At 39.7% G+C, this 23,972-nt stretch overlaps 1 protein-coding gene across 1 annotated transcript; it reads right to left on the minus strand.

Annotated features, from left to right (window-relative positions):
- Positions 1-3,127: 3,127 nt before the first annotated feature.
- LOC147905052 (putative clathrin assembly protein At4g40080) lies at positions 3,128-4,430 on the minus strand. The gene is given in 3 exon segments (XM_087396650.1): positions 3,128-3,981; positions 3,983-4,212; positions 4,299-4,430. Coding segments are annotated over 2 exon segments (978 nt in total). The 5' UTR covers positions 4,210-4,212; positions 4,299-4,430; the 3' UTR covers positions 3,128-3,230.
- Between the last annotated feature and the right edge of the window lie 19,542 nt (positions 4,431-23,972).

Genomic DNA, 23,972 nt, shown 5'->3' on the forward strand with positions numbered 1-23,972 from the left:
GCTCTCTAATGAGTTATGCTACTTCCCATCTCTGCTCGCTACTCTAAAATCTCTTTTCGTTGTGTTCTCCTCCCCTCCTCTCCCTTCACTTGGTACAACGGATCTGTGTCATGTGGTTGAAGTTCCTTGCTGTTCATGTCGAGGGATGGCTTTCATGATGTTGTTCCGCTTTGGTCTTCTTCTTGCTCACATCACTTCAGCACTTGTACCGCTTGCACATAGTTGACACCATCTACCGCTTGCACATAGTTGACACCATCGACAAGCACTCACCTACGTACCAACAGTGACACTTATGGCACGTCTTACTCACTTCTCGCACCAGTGGCCCTAGGCCTCCGGTAATACTTCCGGAAGTGTTAAGAACCCCCCCCCCCCCTCAGACAGAGACCGTCAAAGCCAACTCTGTCTCAATATGGCCCTCTGGATATAGAGATCACGAGGGCCACACCCCTCACCGCATCGAGAGACAATCCAATAGAGATAGATACGAGATATCTTCATGTCCCATCAGGGCCTTCCATGGCACTAGGATCATAGTTGATAGTTAACCATGTCTCTTGCTCTTTCATGATTTTTCAGTTTTGAGCTTGCTACACATTAGAGTGTGCTTGCTTTTCTTAGGCTTGTGCCTATTATACATTGGCTTTAGCATCCTCTGTAGGTAGTATTCTCATCATCATCATTTGGATCACCTTAATCCAAAGTCTAGATAGATATGTAACACACATTTAATGACACCCTTCTAAAAAAATCGTTTAGCATATAATCACTCTGCTTTTCTTATCAGATACCTCCTACTACTACATCCCACTTCTCATAGTTTGGTCCCCAATGATCCTAAAAATCATCTTCAACCTTATGTTTGGATTGCATCACACCAAATCCTTCCATGCATAGATGTCATATCATGCACCTTTGAATCGGTAAATGATCCTTTTCCTGCACATGGAATTGTAGAGTCTTGTACTGAATCAAGGTAGGAAGGATAAACAACTAGGCACTATGTAGGAAAAATTAATGTGAATTTTCTTTTATTAAAATGGGAGGTCTAACAAGAGAGAATTGTCATTCCTCTCTTCATTGCTAGTAGCTTCAACAAATGAAGGGGCATTACCTAAGCCTAGGATGGTGCTCTTGCTTAAAAAGTTGTATGCACATGCATATTTGATGCTCTTTCACTAGAGAAGGTTTTATGGTGAACTTGACATATAAAAGTCCATGCTTCAATGCAAAAACCTTTAGTGTGCAACATTAAAGTAGCTAACAAGTGAAAGAATCAATGACTTTTGTCATTCGTAAGGCCTGCCCAAAATGTGAGAACACAAAGGGAAGTTCAAAAAGGAGGTATTGGCTAAGCTCTCAAATTATGACAGTCATGGAATGAAAGCAGCAACACATCAGATAGAGTCGAGGAGAGAGACAGACAGGGCTAGGTTACGCAATAGGGGAAATAGAGAGGGGGAAGGCAAACACGCAAGGGAGGTAATGGGATTCCCGTAAGATCTATAGGATAGGCGATGAGGTGAGAAATGTGCTTGGAACATGGATGGAAGAGCAACAAGATAGACATGCTTGAAATGGGATTGATGTCGTTAATATTTGCAGAAGGAAGATACCTTACAGTCACAAAAAAGATTCTCAGAGGAGTCCTCCATTCTCTGCATGAGTTTAACAATGTTGTGGTGGAAACACTGCATATGCAGATGGAGGAGCTGAGAGAAGAGTTAGAGCCTTCTTCTTGGGATGATGATCGATAATCAAGAGCGCAGTCAAATCTCATGCACCTAGAACTGAGAGAAAGTGATCCTTCACAGGTAGTGGCCGGAAGGACGTGAATTAAAGATGTGAAGGAAACCAATTTTTATGTTCAAACATTGGTGAAACAACAAGATCGATTGATGCCAACAATCAAGGTTTTCTTGGCGAGCTACAGTTCAGTTGTGTTGCGCAGATGGCCAGATACCACATCTGTTTTTCTTTGTCAAAGATGATAGATTGGTAATTAAATTGCTTCTAGTTGCTACAATTCTTGTGTGAAAGACAAGGAGAGCCGCCTAGGATCTCTGGGCAACCACACTGCGCGGTGAAAATCTTGGGAAGTGCTGTTCTAAGGAAGGCTCTTTCTTACATGAAGTATGTTCTGCCAGCCATCACTCTTAGCCTAAAGGTTGGTGTGCGAGTTGTAGCAGGTGTAGGGAAGGAGATGGTTCCGAATGTGATCCATGATTTGATTCGGGCTTCAAAGATAATCCAAGACGCAGGGATTGTGTAGGGTTTGTAAAGTCAAGTGGAGGGACTGAGTGAGGCAAACACGCAAGGGAGGTCACGGGAAAGGGGGGCGGTGGAAGCAAACACGTACAAGAAGTCGCAGTGGATGCAGTTTCCTGAACTGTTCTGGATTGAAAAATTGGCAATGAGAGTGAGAACACAAACGCTTTGCAAATTGCCAAAGTCATTTGGAATGATTCTACGAAGATCCAAAATCTCGAGGTAGGCAAGACTCCCTAGCTCGGTTTGAATCTGCTCGATGAATCCACCATCGCTACGGTCCACAATTTGCACTTCAGGAATTTCCCCATATTATTTGAGGTCAGATCAAGCATCCTGAATTCTATGAGCATTACGAAGCTATTTGACAGAGTTCCGGTCAGTTCACCATTAGAAGCTCCAAGGTTGAGACACGACCACGAGCTGTACAAAATATCCCCTCCCAATCGCATGGCGACTCGCGAGCTGTTTGTGGCATTCCAACCCTTCACCGGCCAATCGGTTCGCTGCAGGTTGCTCCTAAATTGTAGTAAATATGTCCCGTCGTCCAAGAGAGAACCGAACAACGGAACACAGGACACCAACAATAAATTGCAAACCACGGACCTATAGCTCTGTCAAACGGGGCTGCACACATCCTTGCGGCCATTCCTTAAAACTTTGCTTGGACAGCAGGGGACTTTGCATCTCAATGCACCTGCTATATGTGCAACTTCTCGTTAACCATCGCACATTGCATGCAACCACTTAAATACACGAACACCAGGACCACTAAATCGTTCACATGTAAGAAAAACTTTAAAAATTCTGATTTTTCCGTTTGCCTAGGGCAAGCCAAAAAGCTAACACCCTTGAATTCTCATCAAGATCAAAGAAGCCCAAAAAGGATTTAAAATATATACATCTCAATTCAAATTTTGACCTCACGTATCATAAGCTGACTGCAATATATATTCTGGTTAACACAGAACCCTCAAACCACTCGGAAGACTCATATGTTTCCCGCTAGATACTGAATCCCTTAGTGCTTCCTTCATCTCCGTGAGCTCATAATCTAGGAAGAGAACTTTCTCTGGAGATTGAGATGGCTCAAACAAATTTAGAGCCAGGCCTGACTCTATGAGATGGATCCAACTCACCGATTCCGTGGAGAGCCTCTCGCACACTTGCACAAACCGCGAAACTTCCAAAGTCGTCAAACTATTAAGCCTCTGATAAACTTCCCTTAAACGGATTTTGAGCTCGTCCTGCGTCTTAAATCCGTCCAGGATCACGAATCGCAAGGCATCTTTTACCAATTCATTCCTAGCCGCGCTTCCCTTCATAGGACACTTGCAAATTTCTTGCAAAAGATCGGCCAACGTCGAAACCTCTCTCACCAGGCCATTATTTTCCAAGGCAGAGACTCTGTCGGGAATAAGTTTGCTGTGACTCCGTTGAGAGTCTGAAAAAGAACTTCCCACCATCCTACAAGTTATCAGCCGTTGTTCTAAGAAGTTTGCGTACCAACGAATCCAAGAAGACGCTTCCCAAGCCACGGGACTGCTTTTATCCCTGAAACTAGCGAGGTTCAAGTAATTTCGGCCCCCCCTTGCTGGGTAAAAGCTAAGCTGGTCCTGAAATATGAAACTACCACTTCGAAGACCGTTGTGAATCAGTGTAAGGCATTTCAAGGCCACAGCCCAATTCTTTGTCTTGTTTAATCTATCGGATGCAGTACGACATGCGCAGTCGGGAGCCTGTGCCTGCTCTCAGGACAGATTGCACATACTTTTGGCTCGACGGGGCCTCTTCATGGCTCGTTGCGCAAATCAAGGCTACATGCAAGTTCGCGAAGCGACTCCTTGCTCGAGCCCCCGCAACGGCCACTTTATCCTTCAGATTTCCAAACAAAGTCCTCAGTCTGACTCTTATTCCCCTCCTTATCCATCCCGCCATTAGCTGCATACCAACAAAAAGCCCAGGACAAGCATAAGATCAGCACAGCCGAATCGGGCATCAAGAAGAAGGATGTTGTCTGAAAATACAGGTCGTGGACGCGCGTGCTCTAGAGTATGTTGTTGTAAATGAAATTGCGTCGAATACGGTGGAAACGTGCAGAACAATCTGGCTGGAGGGTTTCAGAAGAGGAGCTTGAGAATAAGAGGGGCGCCCAAATGCCATAGCCGCGCTTCCATGAACGCGACACCAAGACGCTGTCAACGCCACGTCCTCATATTGAGTCAAAAAACGTGCACGTGCTTCTACCACACAAATCTCGATTCTCAACAATAGGCAAGCTCCACTCCACCCACGGGCCACGAGTATTCACAAAAACAAATTTCTCAACTAATCACAAACCTTGGAGTTTCAAAAATTTTAACGTCTTGAGAATTTGCAGATTTTTGGCCTGCCCTTTGGGTAGCCTTAGCAATGATGCAATTTTGGGAAACCAAAAATTAGGCATTTTTTTAATTTTTTGGAAGCGCATTTTTCCTAATGGCTTTTCTTCATTGGACTTCAAGAAGACTTTAAAGTGGTTGATTTCTCTCTCTCTCTCTCTCTCTTCCCTTCTTTATCTCCTCAAATCTTTTCACACACAATCTCCACCTTTTCTCCCACACCCTCACTTCTCTCTCTCTCTCTCTCTCTCCCCCCCCCCCCCCTTTTATCTCCTCAAGGCTTCCTCCACACCATTTCTAGTGGATTCCTTTTTGTTTACTTTTTTTATCTTGGGCAGGCCTTATGAATGATTAAATATCTTTAGCTAATATATAACTGAATCGCTTATAATTTTGTAGATCTTACAAATTTGAGAAAACATTTTTTATAAGTGGGTATTGCACAAGGCGTGGTTCAAACTAGTAAGTGGCATTGACCTAGGGCAAGCTACTTTGTGTCCGTTTGAATTAGTACTTGAGACCTGATTGAATTACTCGTTCACATTCATGCAATTGTAAAGTTTGTCAATAAAACAAGACTTTTTTAATGTTCCCACATAAAAAATGATGGAGTTGTGTTTATGTATTGCCTATATCAAAGTTCACATTTATGTAATTGCAAAATTAGGGGATAGAAGAAGACCCTTTTATGTTGAAAATAATATTTATTCGATGACCCCGGCCGGGTTCACTTAAAGGTCATTGTATCCTTCATTCATGAGCGCTTCCCACGATAAAATTATGGACATGAGACACGACAGAGGGTCCATTAGGACCCGATCCTCCTTGCAAATGTCAAGGTTGGTGCTTTATTATTGATTTTTTGATGCTAAAATATTTGTGTCTTTTGGGCATTGAAGCCCAACAAAGACATGATTCAAGATATGCTCAAAGAGCTTATAATTTATCAATGATGTACAGTCTATATAACGTTGTCGTCATCCTTCGATCTTACATCCAATTTGGCTATCTTCTTTGTTGACTCCAAATGTTCGCTCGCATCGAGAACATGCATGAAAAGAGAGGAATCATCAATATAGAAGTTTAATTGATTTAACATATACTTTTTTCCATATTGCAAGTAATGTGTGTGTGTGCACGCGTGCGCGTGCGCGTGTGTGTAAAGTAAATTAAAATACAGCCACATAGTGTGTGGTTGGAGAGGCGGTGCTCAAGGACGGGCCCTTCCCTCGTGGTGTATGGGTGTAATGATCCATTGGTCCATCGGTTCTGAATAGTGTAATAGTCGACGACAGAAAATTATATTTTCGAATGTTTGTCAGGTGGTAAGAGTGTGTAATGAAACATTGTAAGACAAGGTCGATGATGTCTGCAAGTAATGTGTGCGTGTGCACGCGTGCGCGTGCGCGTGTGTGTAAAGTAAATTAAAATACAGCCACATAGTGTGTGGTTGGAGAGGCGGTGCTCAAGGACGGGCCCTTCCCTCGTGGTGTATGGGTGTAATGATCCATTGGTCCATCGGTTCTGAATAGTGTAATAGTCGACGACAGAAAATTATATTTTCGAATGTTTGTCAGGTGGTAAGAGTGTGTAATGAAACATTGTAAGACAAGGTCGATGATGTCCAGTTCAATCTTGTAATGTGTGACACAATCAAGAAGCACAAAGATATTTACAATATGCAAGAGCAAAGTTAGAGCAATAGTCAATTCTCTAAATGTGCATGCAAAGCGATAATGAACCAATTGTGCCTTCGTACCTGATGCAAAGCGATGATTAAGCAATAGCTAATTAGCCCTCCTCAGAAAATCCCTTATCATGGCTTCTTCTCAAGACCAAGTGCCCTTTGCCTCCATCCTTTTGGCTCTATCATGCCTTTCTCAACTCTTTTTTCTCTGGACTAAGAACTGAGAAAAGGGTAAAAAATGATGGTGGTTTTTTTGGCCTTTTTCTCAATTCGTCACCTTCAATCTAAGTAGTCCATTCCGATCGTTACCGAAGTTCAAACGCGACCCCAGCACTAATGTATACATGTATTGCAAATAATTATAGTTATCATGCTTGTACATTTAAAATATCCCCTTTTCTCTATTTGTGCCTCCTGTCGATAAGCTCTTGGAGGATTTATTTCAAACTTTTCCCTTTGAACTTTATGCATTTTACATAGCCTTGCAAATCAATCCATTCATCCATAGCTTACAGCCCAATCCTTGCCCTTCAACTCATCCAGTCCGCAAGACTATCATCACTAAATTTTTCCATAGCCCATCCTTCCAAATGAAAGCACAAAAACTTCCAAACTATGTGATAAAGGTGGTGATATCCATGTAGTCGAAGCAACAATATATTGTTGTTGTGAATCGGGGTCAAGAAGCGAAGTTAAGGTCATTGGATTTCTCTAGCCAATGTCAATGGTAGAAGCAACAATAACGGAGACGGTACCCAAGCGTAGGCTCATCAAAGGACCATGAGTTCTAGAGAGACTCTGAAGGGACTGGTGTGGAGGGTTTCTAATCAAATGGAGGTGGCCAACGATTGGCAAGGAAGGAGGTTTGGGAGGCAAATTAGTCGAAGCACATCTGCATGAGTTTCTAACCCAAAAGATGAAAGCAAAGTTGTTGCACATTAGGAAGTTGGGAAGGAGAAGCAAAAGTACGGTGCAGGGCTACGACACTAATCTAGAGCGAGTGCAAGAAGCAGTAGGGCATGACTTGCCATCATGATTTCCAAAATTCTTCTGATGACCAGAAACTCTTCATGAAGATGAAAATTTGCAACTCTTAAATCTTTTTAAGTTTGAAGAACTTTGGAACTAATTGAACGTGTTTTAAAAGTTAAAGAGACATTTATTATATTGAACACTATTTTAAAGGCGAAGATAAGGCCAAGATATTTATGAACCTAAGAGAAGAAAAGCTAGAGCTTTTAAAAAAGCTCTTCCTAATAAAGTTGCCAAGTGGCTTTGTGCAAGGCGGCCAAGTGGCTTCATGAGGGTTGAGAAAACCCAAAACCTTCTATGGGCTACCTTGTGTAATGAAAATGTTGCAAGTTCATTGTATATAGTTCTGCACGAACAATGCCACCCACCCTCACCTTGGTTATGGAAGGGTTCTTGCCAATAAATACATGAGCCACGCTAATAACCAATCCAATATGGAAGGTTGGTCCCCATTTATTATGGGTTCCCTTGTTGGACCTCTTAAGGGTCTATACAAGTGGTTGATTTTTTCACTAATGTGGCCCGTTTTCCCTCTATTCCTTTGTTTTTGTTCAAGCTGGCCCACTTCAAAAAGTTGATCATGAATAATGATATGTTACCTTGACAGCCTCATAAAGTTCAACAGAAAGAGGTTTTTTAAGGTATTTGTTATCAAAGCTGAGTACTCCATTGAAGAAACATAGTTCCGAAAACTTCCCACTCAAAGCATTGGATACCCAAGGATGGGTAATCCTGCAGGTCATATTCTTGGTATGTGCATCACGTGTGTTTGGAGTAGGAAACTCCTTTAGCTTTCACAAAAGAGGGTTAATCATTTTTTAGCATTTAAGTGAAAGTTGAACTACTCTTACTTTCAGTAAAAGCAGGACCGTAGTGGTTTTCCCACCTTGTTTTATACTAAAAATGGTCAAGTAGAGAGAATTTTATAATACTATATTTGTCAAAATTGCAAGGTCATATCGTAAATTTTAATTCATTTCTTCCAACCTAAAACTTATCATTCTCTCTTGAGCATGAATCTCCAAGATCAATTAATATATGGTTGTCATTCTACATCTTCTCCAAGGTTTGATCAATGCCCTACATGAAAATTTTAAGATTGGATATTGCAAGACAAAATATATTCATTATGCTATAAATTTGGTCACCCTTGAGACTCTTGTAATAGTGATATTGATTCATTCATGTTTTAGAGTCATTGAGGCATATATGCAAACTATATCTCTTATGAAATTGTGAGGCCCAAGTGTATTAAAGTTTGCAATAATTTTTTATTTACTAGGAGGGTACCCTCCACTATTTAGTTTTGTGGGTGGTCAACACAGGAAAAAGAACACATTGAGATACAAGATTGTGGTTAGGTAAAACTGGGAATTCCTAGCCATTTTCTTAGGTTGGTGCCATGATTTGAAGGCATTTTTGAATGTATCGACTTTCTTTTGTTGCTCATGAATAGATTATCCCTTGAACGCCTATGTTTTGATTCTTCATCCATAAAAGTAAATGTTGATAAATCCGCATGACTATTTGATGCTTTGTAAACCTTGGAAATGGTAATCTTAAACATGGAGTGATTGGTGCCAATCAATCACCGAAGGTCCCTAATATTGTATTATAATGAACTATCTCTCCATACTTGATTGCTCTAGTATCTACATCCTCCAATATAATGAGAAGAGTAGTGCCAATCTCGCTAGTACGTGCATATATGGTCTCCTTTTTGAGTTCTTTTCAAGGCAAGATATGTCTTCTATACGGATGATCATGCTATCACATTCAACACAAGCCATGCCTCTAATCCTTATAAGAACATCCTTCTAGAATTTTAAATGTCTTCACTACTTGTGATCACATCACTATTATAGACTTCATATTCCCACACATTGACATGGATTTAGAACTCTTTTGTACAGTCATATTCTCCATGATAAGCTCCTTCTATCTTCCACTACATCAAATGTTGCTTTAGACAAATTCTTCCACTTTCCATCTAATAGTATTGTGAACTTCCAAAGGTGAATAAATGTCAATTGTGTTCCTCTCAAAGATGCCTTACCATGTGAGCTTTGTTACCTCTACATTGCAAGGATAATTTTGAACATAGCCTTTGAATTTTCCATTTATGCCAATACTTCTCCAATATGATTCTTGGATATCATGTAGATAAGATTTAGTTACAATTCCTTCTCAATTGACCAAGGGTTCTTTGTGCTGGAGACCTTAACTTGACCTTGTATTAAAATCTTCCAATATTTCAAAGTCTCAATGTGGATATCTCCATGGTGTTTTAGGGTGAAGCACATTGGTAACTATTACACACATATTTCCTTACCACAACATTGAAATTAACAAACCATTGTGGGATCCGTACTATGTTTTTCTCCAAATCCTTCCAATTCATTTCTTGCATACAATGCAACAATCAAATGCTCCTCCAAAGTGATTATTTTTCATGCAAATTGAGGACTTTAGTTCTGCAAAAGGTATTGCATGTGCAACACCTTGGATGAAGGAAGGGAAAATAGATTTTATGTTTTGAAAATCTTTTTCAAAATCTTTTTGTATAGATCTTGCTTATGCAACTACTTAGAAGGAACTCACTTGTAGCATGCTTTTGATTTTTTCTTATAACATGCAACAAGTTAGGGTAAGATTTTATTTGGTACATGATTACAGTAAAAATTGAAAGCGGCAATAGGTTGGAGGTAAAAGAAGGCTGAAATTGTTATAAAAGGGGGGGAAACATAGGAAGAAAGGTTTAAAAGCTAAAATTGGAGTGAAAATCATAAAAGAAAAACCTACCATACCTTTTATAACCATCCCTACCAGGTCATTCCCCATTACACACTCTTGATTCCTCTCCCAATCCTCGTCCTCTTTTCCCTCCTCCTTCCCTGCTTCCTCCTCTTCTCTTCTTCACCATTTTCTCCTCCTCCTTGTGTGATCCTCCTCCCCCTTTATGGAACCTCTTTTGCTCTTCCTCCTCTTTCTTAGCCTTCATTGAAATCCTCAATGTATCATTCCTTTCTCTCAACTTCCTTCACTTCCAAGGTGTTGCATTACAATACTATCATTGCCTCACCCTCACATTACAACTCCTTCTTTGCCTCAATGTCACCTTCCCCTAGACTCACCCTCACCAGCCCCTGGCTTGTGTTGCAAGTGCAACACATTGTCCTCCCTTCACTAAGACTCACCCTTACCCTCAACTTCCTATGGCCTCTCCCTAAGGTGTTGTGTGTGCAATCACTTTCCCTTGCTTACCTAAGATTCATCCTCATCCTCACCTTCCTCTGGCCTCTCCCCAAGGTGTTGTGTGTGTGCAACAACTTTCCCTTCCCTCACCTAGCCTAACCATTAGCTTCCCATAGCCTCTTCTTAAGTGTTTTGCCCTCCCCTCACATAGCCTCACCTGTACCCTCGCTCTCACCTTTCCCTGGCCTCTCCCGCCAAGGTATTGCAACACCTTTTCTTGGCCTCCACCTTACCTTTTTCGCTCCCCCCTTCTTCTCTCTAGGCTCCTCACCCACTTCTACTCTCTAGACTCCTCCTCTACCCATCTTCCCATTATCCAACATCCCCCTCACCTTTCTCTCCCCTCCCTTTTCTCTTCCCCTTCTTTCCCCCTCCCTTCCTTTCCTCTTCCTTTTCTTTTCCTCACTCCCTTCTCCTCCTCTCCACTCATCCTCTCTCCCTCCTTTCCCCATTCTAGCTTGTCCTTCCCACCGTCCTACCCCCTCTTGCCTACTCCTCTAACGTTGAGCCCTCTTCTATATTGTTTAAAAAATAATTATCATTTTATTTATTTGGAATTAAAATATGATTTTTTTAATTTTATTTGGAAAAAGAATTAGTATCAATTTAAAAAAAGGAGTTATCTTCACTTTTATTTTTAAACTAATTTTGGTTGTCATTATTGTTGAAAATGGTAGACCAAAGTCAAGAAATAACAAGCTTGACCACCAAATTCATTAGTCATGGTTGGTACATTCTTATGAATAGAAACAAGTGTTTTTTATGGAGAATTTAACAAAAACAAGCCATTGTATAGTTTTGAGAGTTTTAGAAATATGGTGGGGTCTTAGACATGGAGATGGATCTTCCAGGTGCACCATGAAGACAACTTGTAGAAACATTAGGTTTGAAATGTACCATAAATTGAGACCCAATGATCTAATTTAGTATTCTTGAAGTTTTTCACAAATATCTAATGGCTTAAAGTCTCTCAAAGCTATATATAAGGCATTTCCAAGTGGAGAAAGAGACGAGATTAGTGAAAATGAACAAAGATTTCAAGTAATTGAAAGTGGCAAGAGCATTGAAAATATGCAACGATTGTGATAGGAAAAAGAGGAGTGGAAATGTGCAAGAGATAACTCCTATACATAGGAGACCAAATACATCTAAGTGAATTGGTTGTGAGGTAGCCAAGCCTTTACCTAAGAATGGACCAAAATAACAAGTTTTATGGACCAAAGTGCCACAAAATTAAGGGAAGTTGAGGAATCAAATGAAAAAGAAGAGGGAGGTAAAGAAGCAGAAGATGATGAATTCCATAATCCTCTTCTATTTCAGGTCTTTGTGGGAGTAAAGAAGGATTGATGAATGGTTTTCTCAATAAAAACATGAGGTTGTAGCAAGGACACAAAAAGCACCTTCAGCAACCAATATCACTTTATGTCTCATGTTTTAAGGGATCTCAAAATGATGATCCTTAATTGAAAGACATCACTTTCAACAGACATGAAGATCTATTTCAATCATTTGAGGACTTCAAGAATAGTGACCTGATTTTTTAAGGTACTTTGTTTGAGACAAGATATGGGCATGATGAGAAAACAAGTATATGTTGTCTCCATACAATTAGAGAGATGTATATTTGGGGGCATTAACGGACATCATTTATTGAAGCACACAAAATTGTAATAGAGGATTTAAGGAAGGCAAGATTGTCTATGGAAGAATACACAAACAAGTTCTCCAAGGTCATAGCATATATTTGCTTAGTGTTTCAAGATGATTCGAAGTACATCTTGTAATTAGAGGCTCAAGGGATTTCTCCAACTCTATGCTCATAAGGGCCTCCTAGATTTCCAACTCGTTTCACCTACATTTCCTCTTTTAATAAAAGACCTTCTTATGGTGGCTCTTTGAGCATGCTCACTCTAGTCGCAATATATCATATATGGAATATCCTTACACCTTTTTCGCATGCATCAAGCAAACTTGGATCACACTCAGCTCAGAATTAAGTGCATCTACAATATACAAAGCTTGATGGTCACATTCCCATGCACATCCTACATCCTATCCACTGCTTCTCTCTTATGCTTTCTTTTAATATTCTCGAAGATAGACAACCTTCTTGGGCTAATTGGGTCTCTCTCCATTTCATGCAAGCATCCTCTATCCTCTTCAACCAAGCCTTTAATCACTCCTTCCACCAATAATGTAGCAAGAAAGGCATCATCTAGCTATTCATTGACTATCGCCTTCTACAAGAACATAGCCAATATGCTTGGTGTTTGTTTGATAGTGCCTTATTGGAGGTGGCTAGGCATCTTAAAGACTTTGGCAAGTTTGTGATGATGATTGACATGCACTGTCATGCAAATAGAAAGTGAGGATTAGACTTCCATTTGGGACCTCCCCATTAGTCAAACACCACCTTTGACCTCACAAACGCTTGCGTGGTGTTATGACTGTACTTGTTTTAGTACAATGTAAAGCAGGACCTTAGGGGGACCAGGGGCACTAGTTATGTAGAAGGTTTAACATGGACACAAAAATTTCTTTGGCATGCTCCAAGTAGCTCTTATATGGAGGGTGATGGAGCATTACCCATTTGAAGGAGTGTTGGTACCCCGTGAGTCATTGAGTAAGATGCTAGACTTGAAGAGTCAAAATTTGACCTTGAGTCCTAAATGAGGGTGCACCAAGAGCTTCACACCTATAGTAGGTATGTGTATGATAGGACTACCATGTGGTCATGTTGTAAAGCCACATGGGCATAAACATGGTCTATATGGATTGCCCAGGTGGGTATTTGTAAAGATACGACATGAATAGATAATAATGTCCAAGATAATGACTGGGTGAGCCTATGACACATCTTAGTCAAGGATCTCCAAATCACATAATTGGATAAACTTTTATGTTGTTAACTAGCGTGATCACAAAATCATGCTAGCAATGGGAAATCATGGTGTGTTTAATGATGGCCTGGAAGCTAGAAAACATACCGCCAATATAAGCCTAGCAATATAAGCCTAGCGATATAAGCTTAGTAGTATAACTTTATATATCGATAGCATATAGGCTTCTGGTACAAAAGTTTGTTATCATGGCCTCTTAAATGTTGATGTGTATGTGTTTTAGGTATTTAGAAGTGTAATTTTAGAACCCTTGCTTTGTTAGATCTTTAGATCAGGTTGGGTTCAAAGAGCATTATGATTGCACTTCTGTTGCAATGTTGCTTTCTTCCTTGGTCTTTGGACCAAAGAGGAGAAAATGCATTGCAAAAGCTTCGCCTTTTAGCGGGTCAGTCATACTAGCCGCCTACCAATCCTTTAAAAGTTGCTGGGGGGACCAAAGAGGAGAAAATGCATTGCAAAAGCTTTGCCTTTTAGCGGGTCAGTCATACTAGCCGCCTACCAATCCTTTAGAAGTTGCTGGGGGGGCTATTGTAACCTCAGACCCCCTGCTTCTTAGAGGGGCTAACTCTCCCCAAACCTAACCTTAAGGCAGGTAGCAAGCTCTATCCCACTCGACTAAATGTCAAGTCCACAAATGCCTTCTCAAAACCATTTGATTCATAAACTATGACCCTGTCTAACATCTAGACTAGGAACCCTCCCGATATCCACAGTGTCTATCATGCTTTCTTCTCATATGGAGCCTTATAAATTGGGTACTAATCATAATACTAGTGGGTAACTTACTGAGAGGTGGACATTTGAGCTAACTCTATAACGGGGAGAAAGTTGCTTGAACATTGAATGATGAATGCATGAACGTTTGAATCAATTCTTTTTATTTTAGTTTAAATCGATCCAGACATGCAAAAATATGAGATTGATTGTTTATGTTTAAATTTTTCCATGCATGTGATTGTGAGATTCACTTAAGGATTGATTCCTTTCTTTCAAACATTGCATGCATGATGAATGATAACTGATGCACCACTTTTTGTATTCATGTTTTTTAGGGTTTAGGTGGAACTTAAAAAGAAAAACATATAACGTTGCATATGATCAGATTTCTCAAGAATCAAATCATTGAATATGATCTTTCATGAATCCTTTTATTGAACCGAATATAAGATTCATGAAAAGTCATGAAAGATAGTGGATGCATGAATGCTTTATGATAGGTGAATCCTCAATTTGTAATTCACGTTCATGTTAAGATGAGATCATGTCAAGATGGGATCATGTCATTACAAAGTTTTGAAGTGCGATTACCTCCCTTGCTCCCATGTTCATGTCAATACGGGATCATAACATAGGAAACATGTTCTCAGTTGTAGATTCAAGTTGGGAATGGATTTGAGTAACCCTAGTGGAAAAGTTAGAACCTAGGCTAGCATTGTTAATGAAGAGCCAAGAAAATGGGAAAATGAGGGAATAATTAGGGCCTCTTATTGGATTGGATGGGTCTTCCAAGAAGGCATTATTAGTCAAGGACAAGGGAAAGGTAGTGGGCCAAAGAAGGGGGTCAATGGAGCATAGAAGGTTTGCTAGATCTAGGTTTAGTCAACCCTCTCAAGGTTAGGCTTTCCTAGCAAACGATAGAGGATCCCATTCCCTATATAAATAGTGCCTGGTGGCATCATTCTACAATCCAAAAAAAGCCATTGAAGCTCACTCAAAAGTACCACAATAGGAGGGTGAAGGATAGATTTTGGAGTAGAAAGGTGCTTAGAATTGGAGCTAGACAATATAAGACTTACTTGTAGGTGTGTGTGGATGCAAATATTGTAACAATTTGAGATAGACAATATAAGACTTACCTGCAGGTGTGTGGCCATTGGTGGATGCAAATATTGTAATAATTTGACCTATGTTTGGTGCAATGAACACTTAGTATCGTTAACACTCCCCAAATTTTGTGTTTATTTCAAGATTACTTGTTCACATGTCACTAGTGCTGAGACACTGAGCATCAGTGAACCTAGATAAAGTTTTTGGTGTAGATTTAGGTCTAAGAAACTAGTCTCCATCATTTTAGAAAAATATATGTATACCTAGGCTTGGTGTTTTCTAGCATAGGATTAGGTGTAAGACACTAGTCTCCATCATTTACCAGAATAACTTATATACTTGGTGTTTCTCCTATTTATGGCATAAACTTGGTAGAAGCTCTACAAAAGATTGCACAAATGGTTGTTTCTATGTCAAAAAATTCTCAAATTTGAATATTGAGGTTGTATTTGCTAGCTCAATGGTCTCTATCATTGGTCTTGCTAACTATCTTCGTTAAGAATATCCTAATTCTTGACCAGCCTCATTTGAGTTTTTGGCTATGGGTTCTTTGCCCTCCACTTATATGGAGCTTAACCCTTCTTCTTTTCAACTCAAGGTGGGCTTTCCAGTATTTTGGGCAAGGCTTAGTTATCAAATTCCTACAAGCTCTTGCCAAATGGTCCACTTCCACTTCCTTGTGTAGGGAAGGGGGATTTGAGTGACATTGCATAGGCGTTGCACCCACATAAAATATCGATCCAAGACCATTCTTGCCTTTATCTTAAGAATGATGGATTGTGCCCTTGTCTTTTGGATTCTCCCATAGAGTTCAAGGTGTTACCTCAAAGCAAGCAATAATCAACTGGCCCCTCAAGCTTGGTGGAACTATTAGCTCCTTCAACAACACCTAGACTATTTTTTCCCCTCGTTCATAAGATCTTGTAATACGCACTTGATGCACAAAAGAACATAAGCAAGGAAGCATACAAAAGTTTCCAACCACACTTAGAAATAGATAGGCTTCTTTCCAATTTGGTATTGAAGGAGAATCTACCCTAGTAGAGAGAAATTGAAGAGAGAAGAGGAAGAGACATGCAAAAATTGAGTACCATAGTACAACTCCCAAAATCAAGTTTTTTTTTAAAAAAGTTAAAGGTTGATCTTCTATTATTTCACAGGATTTGTACAATGTCTTCTTGGAAAATCTCTCCACACAGTAGGAGACAAAGCTGAATATTGCAAAAAGATTTTCATAGAGGGCTTGAGCTAACAAGCTACCAGCAGCATCCATAGAAGGACAACTAACATCATAAACAGCAGCATCATGGTCCTCATAATTCATACTTCCACAAGGTAAAAGTTCCTAGACCAAAGGTCCTAACAACATCTTTTGGGGAAGTGGTAGTTTTAATTCCCAAGCCCTCAAAGTTGGTACTCCCATGTGTAGACATTTCTCTTTCTAGTTGGCTATGTGCTTCATTGAAATTCAAGTAAGCTTCATCCAGTTTCCCTACTTCTTGTCCAGCCACAAATGAAAAGGAACCTCAACGTTAGTCCCATCAACTACACATCCATTATTCCATCCTCTAGAGTACATCCCTTCAAAACCAATCTAAAACATACTCAAGTCTTATACATAACTAAGAAGCTAATGTTTAAGACTGATCAAAATAAGAAGAACAAAAAACAACGTCGTATACAATAAGATGGAGCTATGGTACAAAACACATCATAAAATATGATTTTTCTATTAGATCCTCAAATAAAACCAGCTGAGGCTCCAAAATTTTTTTCATCATTGGCCATATATGTTTATAATTTTTTAAATTAGATTAAGCAAATAAAAACCATACATTCAAGCAATCAAACATAAAGAAAAACCACTCATTTAAATCTTACACAAACACAACACATCATACCTAAGTCCCACACACATACACATCACATTTACACATGAGAGAGAGAGAGAGAGAGTTCAATATGCAAACTTGTCATGATCTTCGCTCAACCTACACAATCACACATGAAAACATGTTAGTAATGATAATAAAACATATTAGTATATATGTAAGTAAGCACAAGCGATTTCATTGATACGATTATTATAAAATACTTTACCTCGCACTTTCACCGAAGATATGTCGACTTGTTCTTCCACATTTGAATTGCATTGGAGAAATCAAATTCACTTAATGGTGGTCCCTCAATGGATATACGCATCAACGCATCCACACTCTTGGTGGATAAGTAGTTTCTGAAATTGGATCTGTCTAAGCATTGATCTTTTGGTAATCAACACATACTCAGAGCTTCCCATTCTTCTTGAGCACAACTGTGATTGGAAATATCCAATTGCTCCAATCGATTGCATAGATGAAGCCTACTTAACTAATTGAGCTCTGCCTTGACCTACTTGGCATAGTTTGTATTCATGTAATACCTTTGTTGGCAGATTAGTCAAGCATAAGGTACCAAATCCCTATTAATCAGTGTACCTCCAAGAAAACACATCCTTATACTACATAAAGAGACTCTTCACCGCATGGAGCTGGTCACCAACCGTATTTGTACTTACTAGGATTGTGTATAGTGTCTTTGATGTTCCTAGATTTAATGCCTGAGACCCCAAAACTAAGCTAAGTAATAGTCATCCTTGGCTCTTCATCTAGTTCTCATTTCGTAGTCACATTTTTCAGTGACATGTTCATGATACAAATGCTTTTGTTCTTCTAGCGTTGTTCTTTAATCTTTTGTTTCAATTCAAAACCTACTTGGACAGGAGCTATCTCAACAATAGGCAAAATATGCATTCCCATTAGATAGGACTCAATGTCCTATGGAAATTAATCATTCACTTCCAAGTCTTTGGGTCGATAGCTACTCGATACCTTGATCAGATTAGTCAAGATTGTCACTTCAATATCCTAGTCATCTACTTGGATCCCTGAGTTATGCAATACTTTGGCACTCTTTAACCATGGTCTACCCAATAACAAAGGTTAGTCATTCATTTCCATAGCAGCCATAATAAAAATTATAGTATAATGAACATCACTGATTGTGATGACCACATCCAAGAGCATGCCCTTGGTTTCAACTGGCTTTTGGTTGGGCCATTTGTACTCAAAATGGTATGAATTGTATAATGAATATCACCAATTGTGATGACCACATTCAAGAGCATGCCCTTGGTCTCTAGCTATTTTTTGTTAGGCCATTCATACTCAAAATTGAGGATGATTCAAAATTTTGAGCTTTAGTTGCTTTACTATAGTTTTTTAGAGTATGGTCACCATATAACACCTCGTATTTGCTACTTTTTAATCTTTGCAATAATAAGTGTACTACCTCATCAACCCATTGGGGTATCAATCATTAGGATGATGACTAAGGATTTCACCATTGGTGTGGGTGTTTGTTGGGTGGTGAGTTGCTTGTATCACATTAGAAAGGAGCCAATTACAAAATCTTTGCCATGGTGAGGCTTAACTTCATACGATGGAATATGTCACATACTTGGGTTATTTTAAAGCTCGAGTTATCGGGTTGTCTTTTCTCAGAGTTGGAATTACTTGTTAAGGCTTTGCTTGGCTAAAGTGGCTATAAAACCAGTTTGTTCTTACAAGGGCTTTGCCTTTCAAGTCCTTTGCCACCTAGAGCTGACTTGTTTTTTTGCTTTCTACTTAATGTCCTTGGTCAGAGAAAGGTCCCTTATCAGAATCGGTCACCTTTCCCTGAGACCGAGTGATAATGTTGGCATCAAGTGGATTTGTCACCTCCACAAGGATTACTTAGTAGTAGGGATCAATCTCCTATCTTTGAGCATTGCTTTTGAGTATCTTGATGTGCTCCAACCATAACTTCCATTCTACCTTAGTATGACCATGTTCCCCAAAAAAAAAGAATCTAATCCTTTTCCTTAGCCTTGCTTGGGCCTTGAAGGATGCTCAGCCTTGGTCTTGGTGTACTCTGCCACCTAATTGACATCTACACTACATTTCTTGGCAACACTCAATGTGATCATGCCCAAACTTTGAACACATACCAACACTTGGATTGACGATGCCAAAACTTTGAACATGCATCATAGTACTTGGTTCCTCAATCATCTTTAGGATGTCCATGTCAAGAATATTTGGGCTTCCCTCGAATGGCAATTCTTGCCAAGGTTTCTTGAGCATCAACTATCTTTCTTAGATGAAGTATCATCTCCCTCCCTTTTTATCTTGCTTGGGCTTGGCTTCACCACTTTTCTCCAAACTGATAGCTCAATTTAGGAGTTCTTCACATGTCTTGGTCAAATTCACAATATCAATGAAGTGCAACTCCATCTGCATGCAACTTGTAATCAACCAAGCATGCATAGATTTTTCATCATGTGGCATTTTTAGCTAGTTAATGAGGGTGTGTGTTTGTAGCACAAATCTCTAGATAGTAGACTCATTTTTCTTTTGCTTCGATTCACTCAGCTTTGTGTAGACATTAATTTATTGTCTAAACCTTCAGAGACATGCCTCAGTCATGTGCAGCCAATCTATAAAATAACCAATCAAAAATTGGTTGAATTACCTTAGCAGTCTTGACCAAGGTACATGAAAAATCATTCATGTAGTCCTCCTTACTTGTATCTCCATTGATATGAGAATTTTGCAAGAAGCTCTACAAGTAACTAAAATGGTCTTCATCCTTGGTTCTCTAGAAGTCCTAAAATTTTACCTTACGGAGATATGCAGATTTCACTTTGTTCATCATCGCCTTGTGGCTCCTTGTTTAGGTTCCTTTTTTCTCAACTCGCTTTGTGATCCAAAATCATCTTCTTGCATCTCAATAATGATCTGACTAATATCCTAGGTGCTGCCCTGGTCCATATTAGCACTCATTACTAAGGACAGTGCTCAACTTTGTTTTCTTATGCCTAGTCTATGGTCCCATCTAAGAGCAAGTGCTCATGGATATTTGGGATCACTCATCTCCATTGGTTGGACACACCTTTCACCATAAAAGCTCATCTCAACCTCGCATGTCTTGGCTTGTGTTGCACATATCACTCACAATTCGTATTTGTTATGACTCTAGGCTTGAGACCTAGGAGAACCTAGGTGGCCATGCTCAACTTGGAACCTACACCACCTCCCTTCTCAGGTAGGTATTTCTTGTCTTTGTTCATGTTTCAGGCATGTCTTGCCTCTAGACTTGATGCATGCTTATTTGATCAATGGTAGCACTTGTGGCTCAATGCATGGATGCATGGATGGTCTCCAAATTTTGGCTCTCTATAGATGAATACTTGGAACCTTCATGCCACTACCTCGAGCGTACTTCCATATATAGCTAGCTCCTCAAGATATCTTGAATGAAATATAGGATTGGTTTACTCCTGGTCTCAGCGTAGTAGTCAAATACCATTTCTCCATGTCAAATACCAGGTTGGGTCTTCTCAATCCTCATGCTCTACGCTATGCCAAGGGTCTCCGCTATGCTGAGGGTCCTTATCTACTCTTATTCTTGGTTGTTGGTCATGCATCCCTAGATTTGAAATCATTCAAAGGACCAAATTCTGCCAACTCCTTCTACCTCAACCTAGGTGTTCCTCTTGCCTAGCCACATATCGTTTGGTAACTTTTTGAACATGTTGATCAAGGCTTGAAGTACTTCGCAAGCTACCTAGGACAATCTTCTGTCTAGACACTTGTTGTCATGTAGGTCTTTAGAAGCTCCAAGTCATCTTCAAAAACTCAAACTATTATTTTGTAATAATATACCAAACCAAGCAATTGCCATAACTTGTTGCTCGTCATCATGAACTATTGCTCTTAGGAATTGTGCACTCATACTTATAGACCTATTCAATCCCCTCTCTTCCTCTACTCATTCTTGTAGTGTTCCCTAGCAAGATCACTAAATGTTGCTGGTTTTTTTCTCTCACCCCTACTAGTGTATCTAGTGCTCAATGCCCAATGCTTGCAACACGATGCATGGTTTGGGAAGATTCCTTCTCTTGTTGAATTTTTTGGCACACAACATCCTAAACATTGTGTGGTTCAGAGAAACGGGTGTCAAACTATCAATATTAAGTGGGGTTGTGCAAGCATGAGTAGAACGATATGGATACGAATGGATTAGAAATGCAAGAATGGGAACGAGTAATGTAAGGAAAGTTAAGCACCTATACTATCATAGAATCAAGGGGCTCAATTCCTATTACAAATAGCTCCAACCACATGTGCTCATGCAACATGGTGCTGGTGCTATCTTACACACTCACATTGGCTTAAGGCACAAACCAATCTCTACAAAGCTACATTGGATTGATAAGATTAGGACTCAATAGCACTAGACTATTTGACTAAAGTCGACAAACCTAGGCAACTTGTCCAAACCCACTCTACATCAAATTTGACACTTAAATAGACCTGACATACTAGACTTGGGTGGTATAGCCAACCAACTTTTCAAAATCCACCCAAAATGAACTATGAAACATTTACTCTAATTGGCCTCTAGATGTGGTTTCCTTGTACCCATTCATGATGCTCAAAGAGTGACCACTTGGACAATCAGCTACTTGTTGTATTATTCAAGAACTTGGGTCAATAGTTAAACTAAATTTGAGTTAATAGAAGATGTAATGGATTTTCCTCAAGGTCTACCTAAGGGATTCAACCAAGCTTGTCAAGGGTAAGTCTAATGAGGCTAAAGGGGAGAATTTAGCTAGGTTGACTTTGGTCCATTAGAGAATTGCATATCATTGCTCCACCAATGGAAGTCCATTCACTCTAACTTGGCCACAATTTTGTATCATGGTATTTTTTTCTAGCTTTGGCTTAAGCAGCACCAGTGAAACAAAATAGTGGTGGAGGAGAACCCCTTGGTTAAAAGAAGCAGCTACCCAAGGATTTGGACTACATGAGAAGATGATGTGGAGTAAGGGCTACCTAGTACCACTAGATGATATGTGGATCAAAGGATACCACAAGTGTGCCTATGTCTCTTATGTAGTTTCTTCCCATGGTTTGATCCCCCTTGATCTTCTTGCTAAATCAGTGCTTCATTAGGAGAGCATGATCCATATTTTTAGATGGTATGAGAGCCGAGGTCTTGCTCCCCTAGCTTAGTTTTTAGTGCATTATCAATTCATTAGGATTGCTCACATTCTCCGAGATTAGTTTAAGATTGTTGAGAGTTCATTTCCATTTAGAGATCTCTATCCATTCATTTCATGATCATTTCTATTCCTCTTATGAGAAATTTGTGACTTATTCTACTCTTTTGTGAGACTGTGAATGGTCCTTAGAGAAAGAGAGTGTGTCCTCTTCATCCAAGCGATACAGAGTCCTTTCCCTTGAAGATCATAGTTGAAAAAAATGCGACCAAGACCTGACATACAAGCAATCAAAGGACATCAATCTCTATGACGACTTAGCAAACAACACTATCGACCAAGCATACAATGCAAATAGCAACCCGTGCAATGGGAGAAGAATAGCAATAAATAAAGACTAGGCAACAACAACTAAGCTCAACTACAACTATAAAAGCACATCAACAACCAAGCAAACCCATGAGTGACTCAATGACAAACAAACATCCATATGCAAGCCGACCACCAAGCAAGATTGATTAACAAACGATTCTTGAATGACCTTGCCTCAAGTGGCTACTAGAATTTCGAGGAGGGTTGCTTAGTGTCAGCATCGAAATGGCTCAATGATAGCATTTACAATGCTGTGATCTTGAGGGAACAACACATGAATCATCATCTAGAGCTGTGATGATGCACAAGACGGAGCACTAAGCAACAAAAAAGCCAATACACAACAATGGACATAGCTCCAACTCAATCTCGACTCTACAACCATCAACGGGTAACAAGAGGGCCAACTCAAACACAAACAAGCTATGCAAACTAAACGCACTATGCAAAGGTAAACATGAGACAGCCTACACACAAAGCGATCACCTCGACAAATGTTCAAAGCAACAGCAACTCAAAGTAGCAAAGATGGAAAACTAAATTCTTTAACGAGGCAAGTAGTCTAAACAAAAACTACAATGACTGTAACTAAAATGGCTCTTTCTCCATCCTCTCGCCCAACGATTTGTAGTATCGTCAGTGGAAAATATCATCATCTTCCTCTCGCAAGTGTTGAACTTGCTGGTCCTTTGGAGCTCCTACAAAAACATCATGCACCTTCATTCCAAGATTCATACATGAGTGGTCAATAAAGTGCCACATGGACACATGCATCATTTCACACGTGTTAGTATCAACGTTAGCACACCTAAACAGACAACCACTTGTTAAGCACAGTTGTAAGTTGCATGTGAAGATATCTACATTGCCACATCATCAATTGGACCCCTCAAACTTTAATAAGCCATAACTTTCAATCCAAGAAGAATTTGCCTGCTGTATTTCGAAAAGGACAAGTGATCAGATTTTTGAGCCCTATGCACTTGTAACATTAGAATAAGTGTATGCAAGACATTCCCAATATTGAAAGAAATCTATTGGTAAGACCTTTGCAACAAATGACAAAGCAAAGCATGGATGCACAAATCGCTATCGTAAGCAAGCCAAAAGCACAAGTGCATGAGATGACCATAGCACAAAACATAAAACATTAAAGGCACACA

This window comes from Dipteris shenzhenensis, chromosome 2 (genome assembly GCF_047967505.1).
Source record: "Dipteris shenzhenensis isolate YYH24624 ecotype China chromosome 2, Dip_SZ_1.0, whole genome shotgun sequence".
NCBI classification, from domain to species: Eukaryota; Viridiplantae; Streptophyta; class Polypodiopsida; order Gleicheniales; family Dipteridaceae; genus Dipteris; species Dipteris shenzhenensis.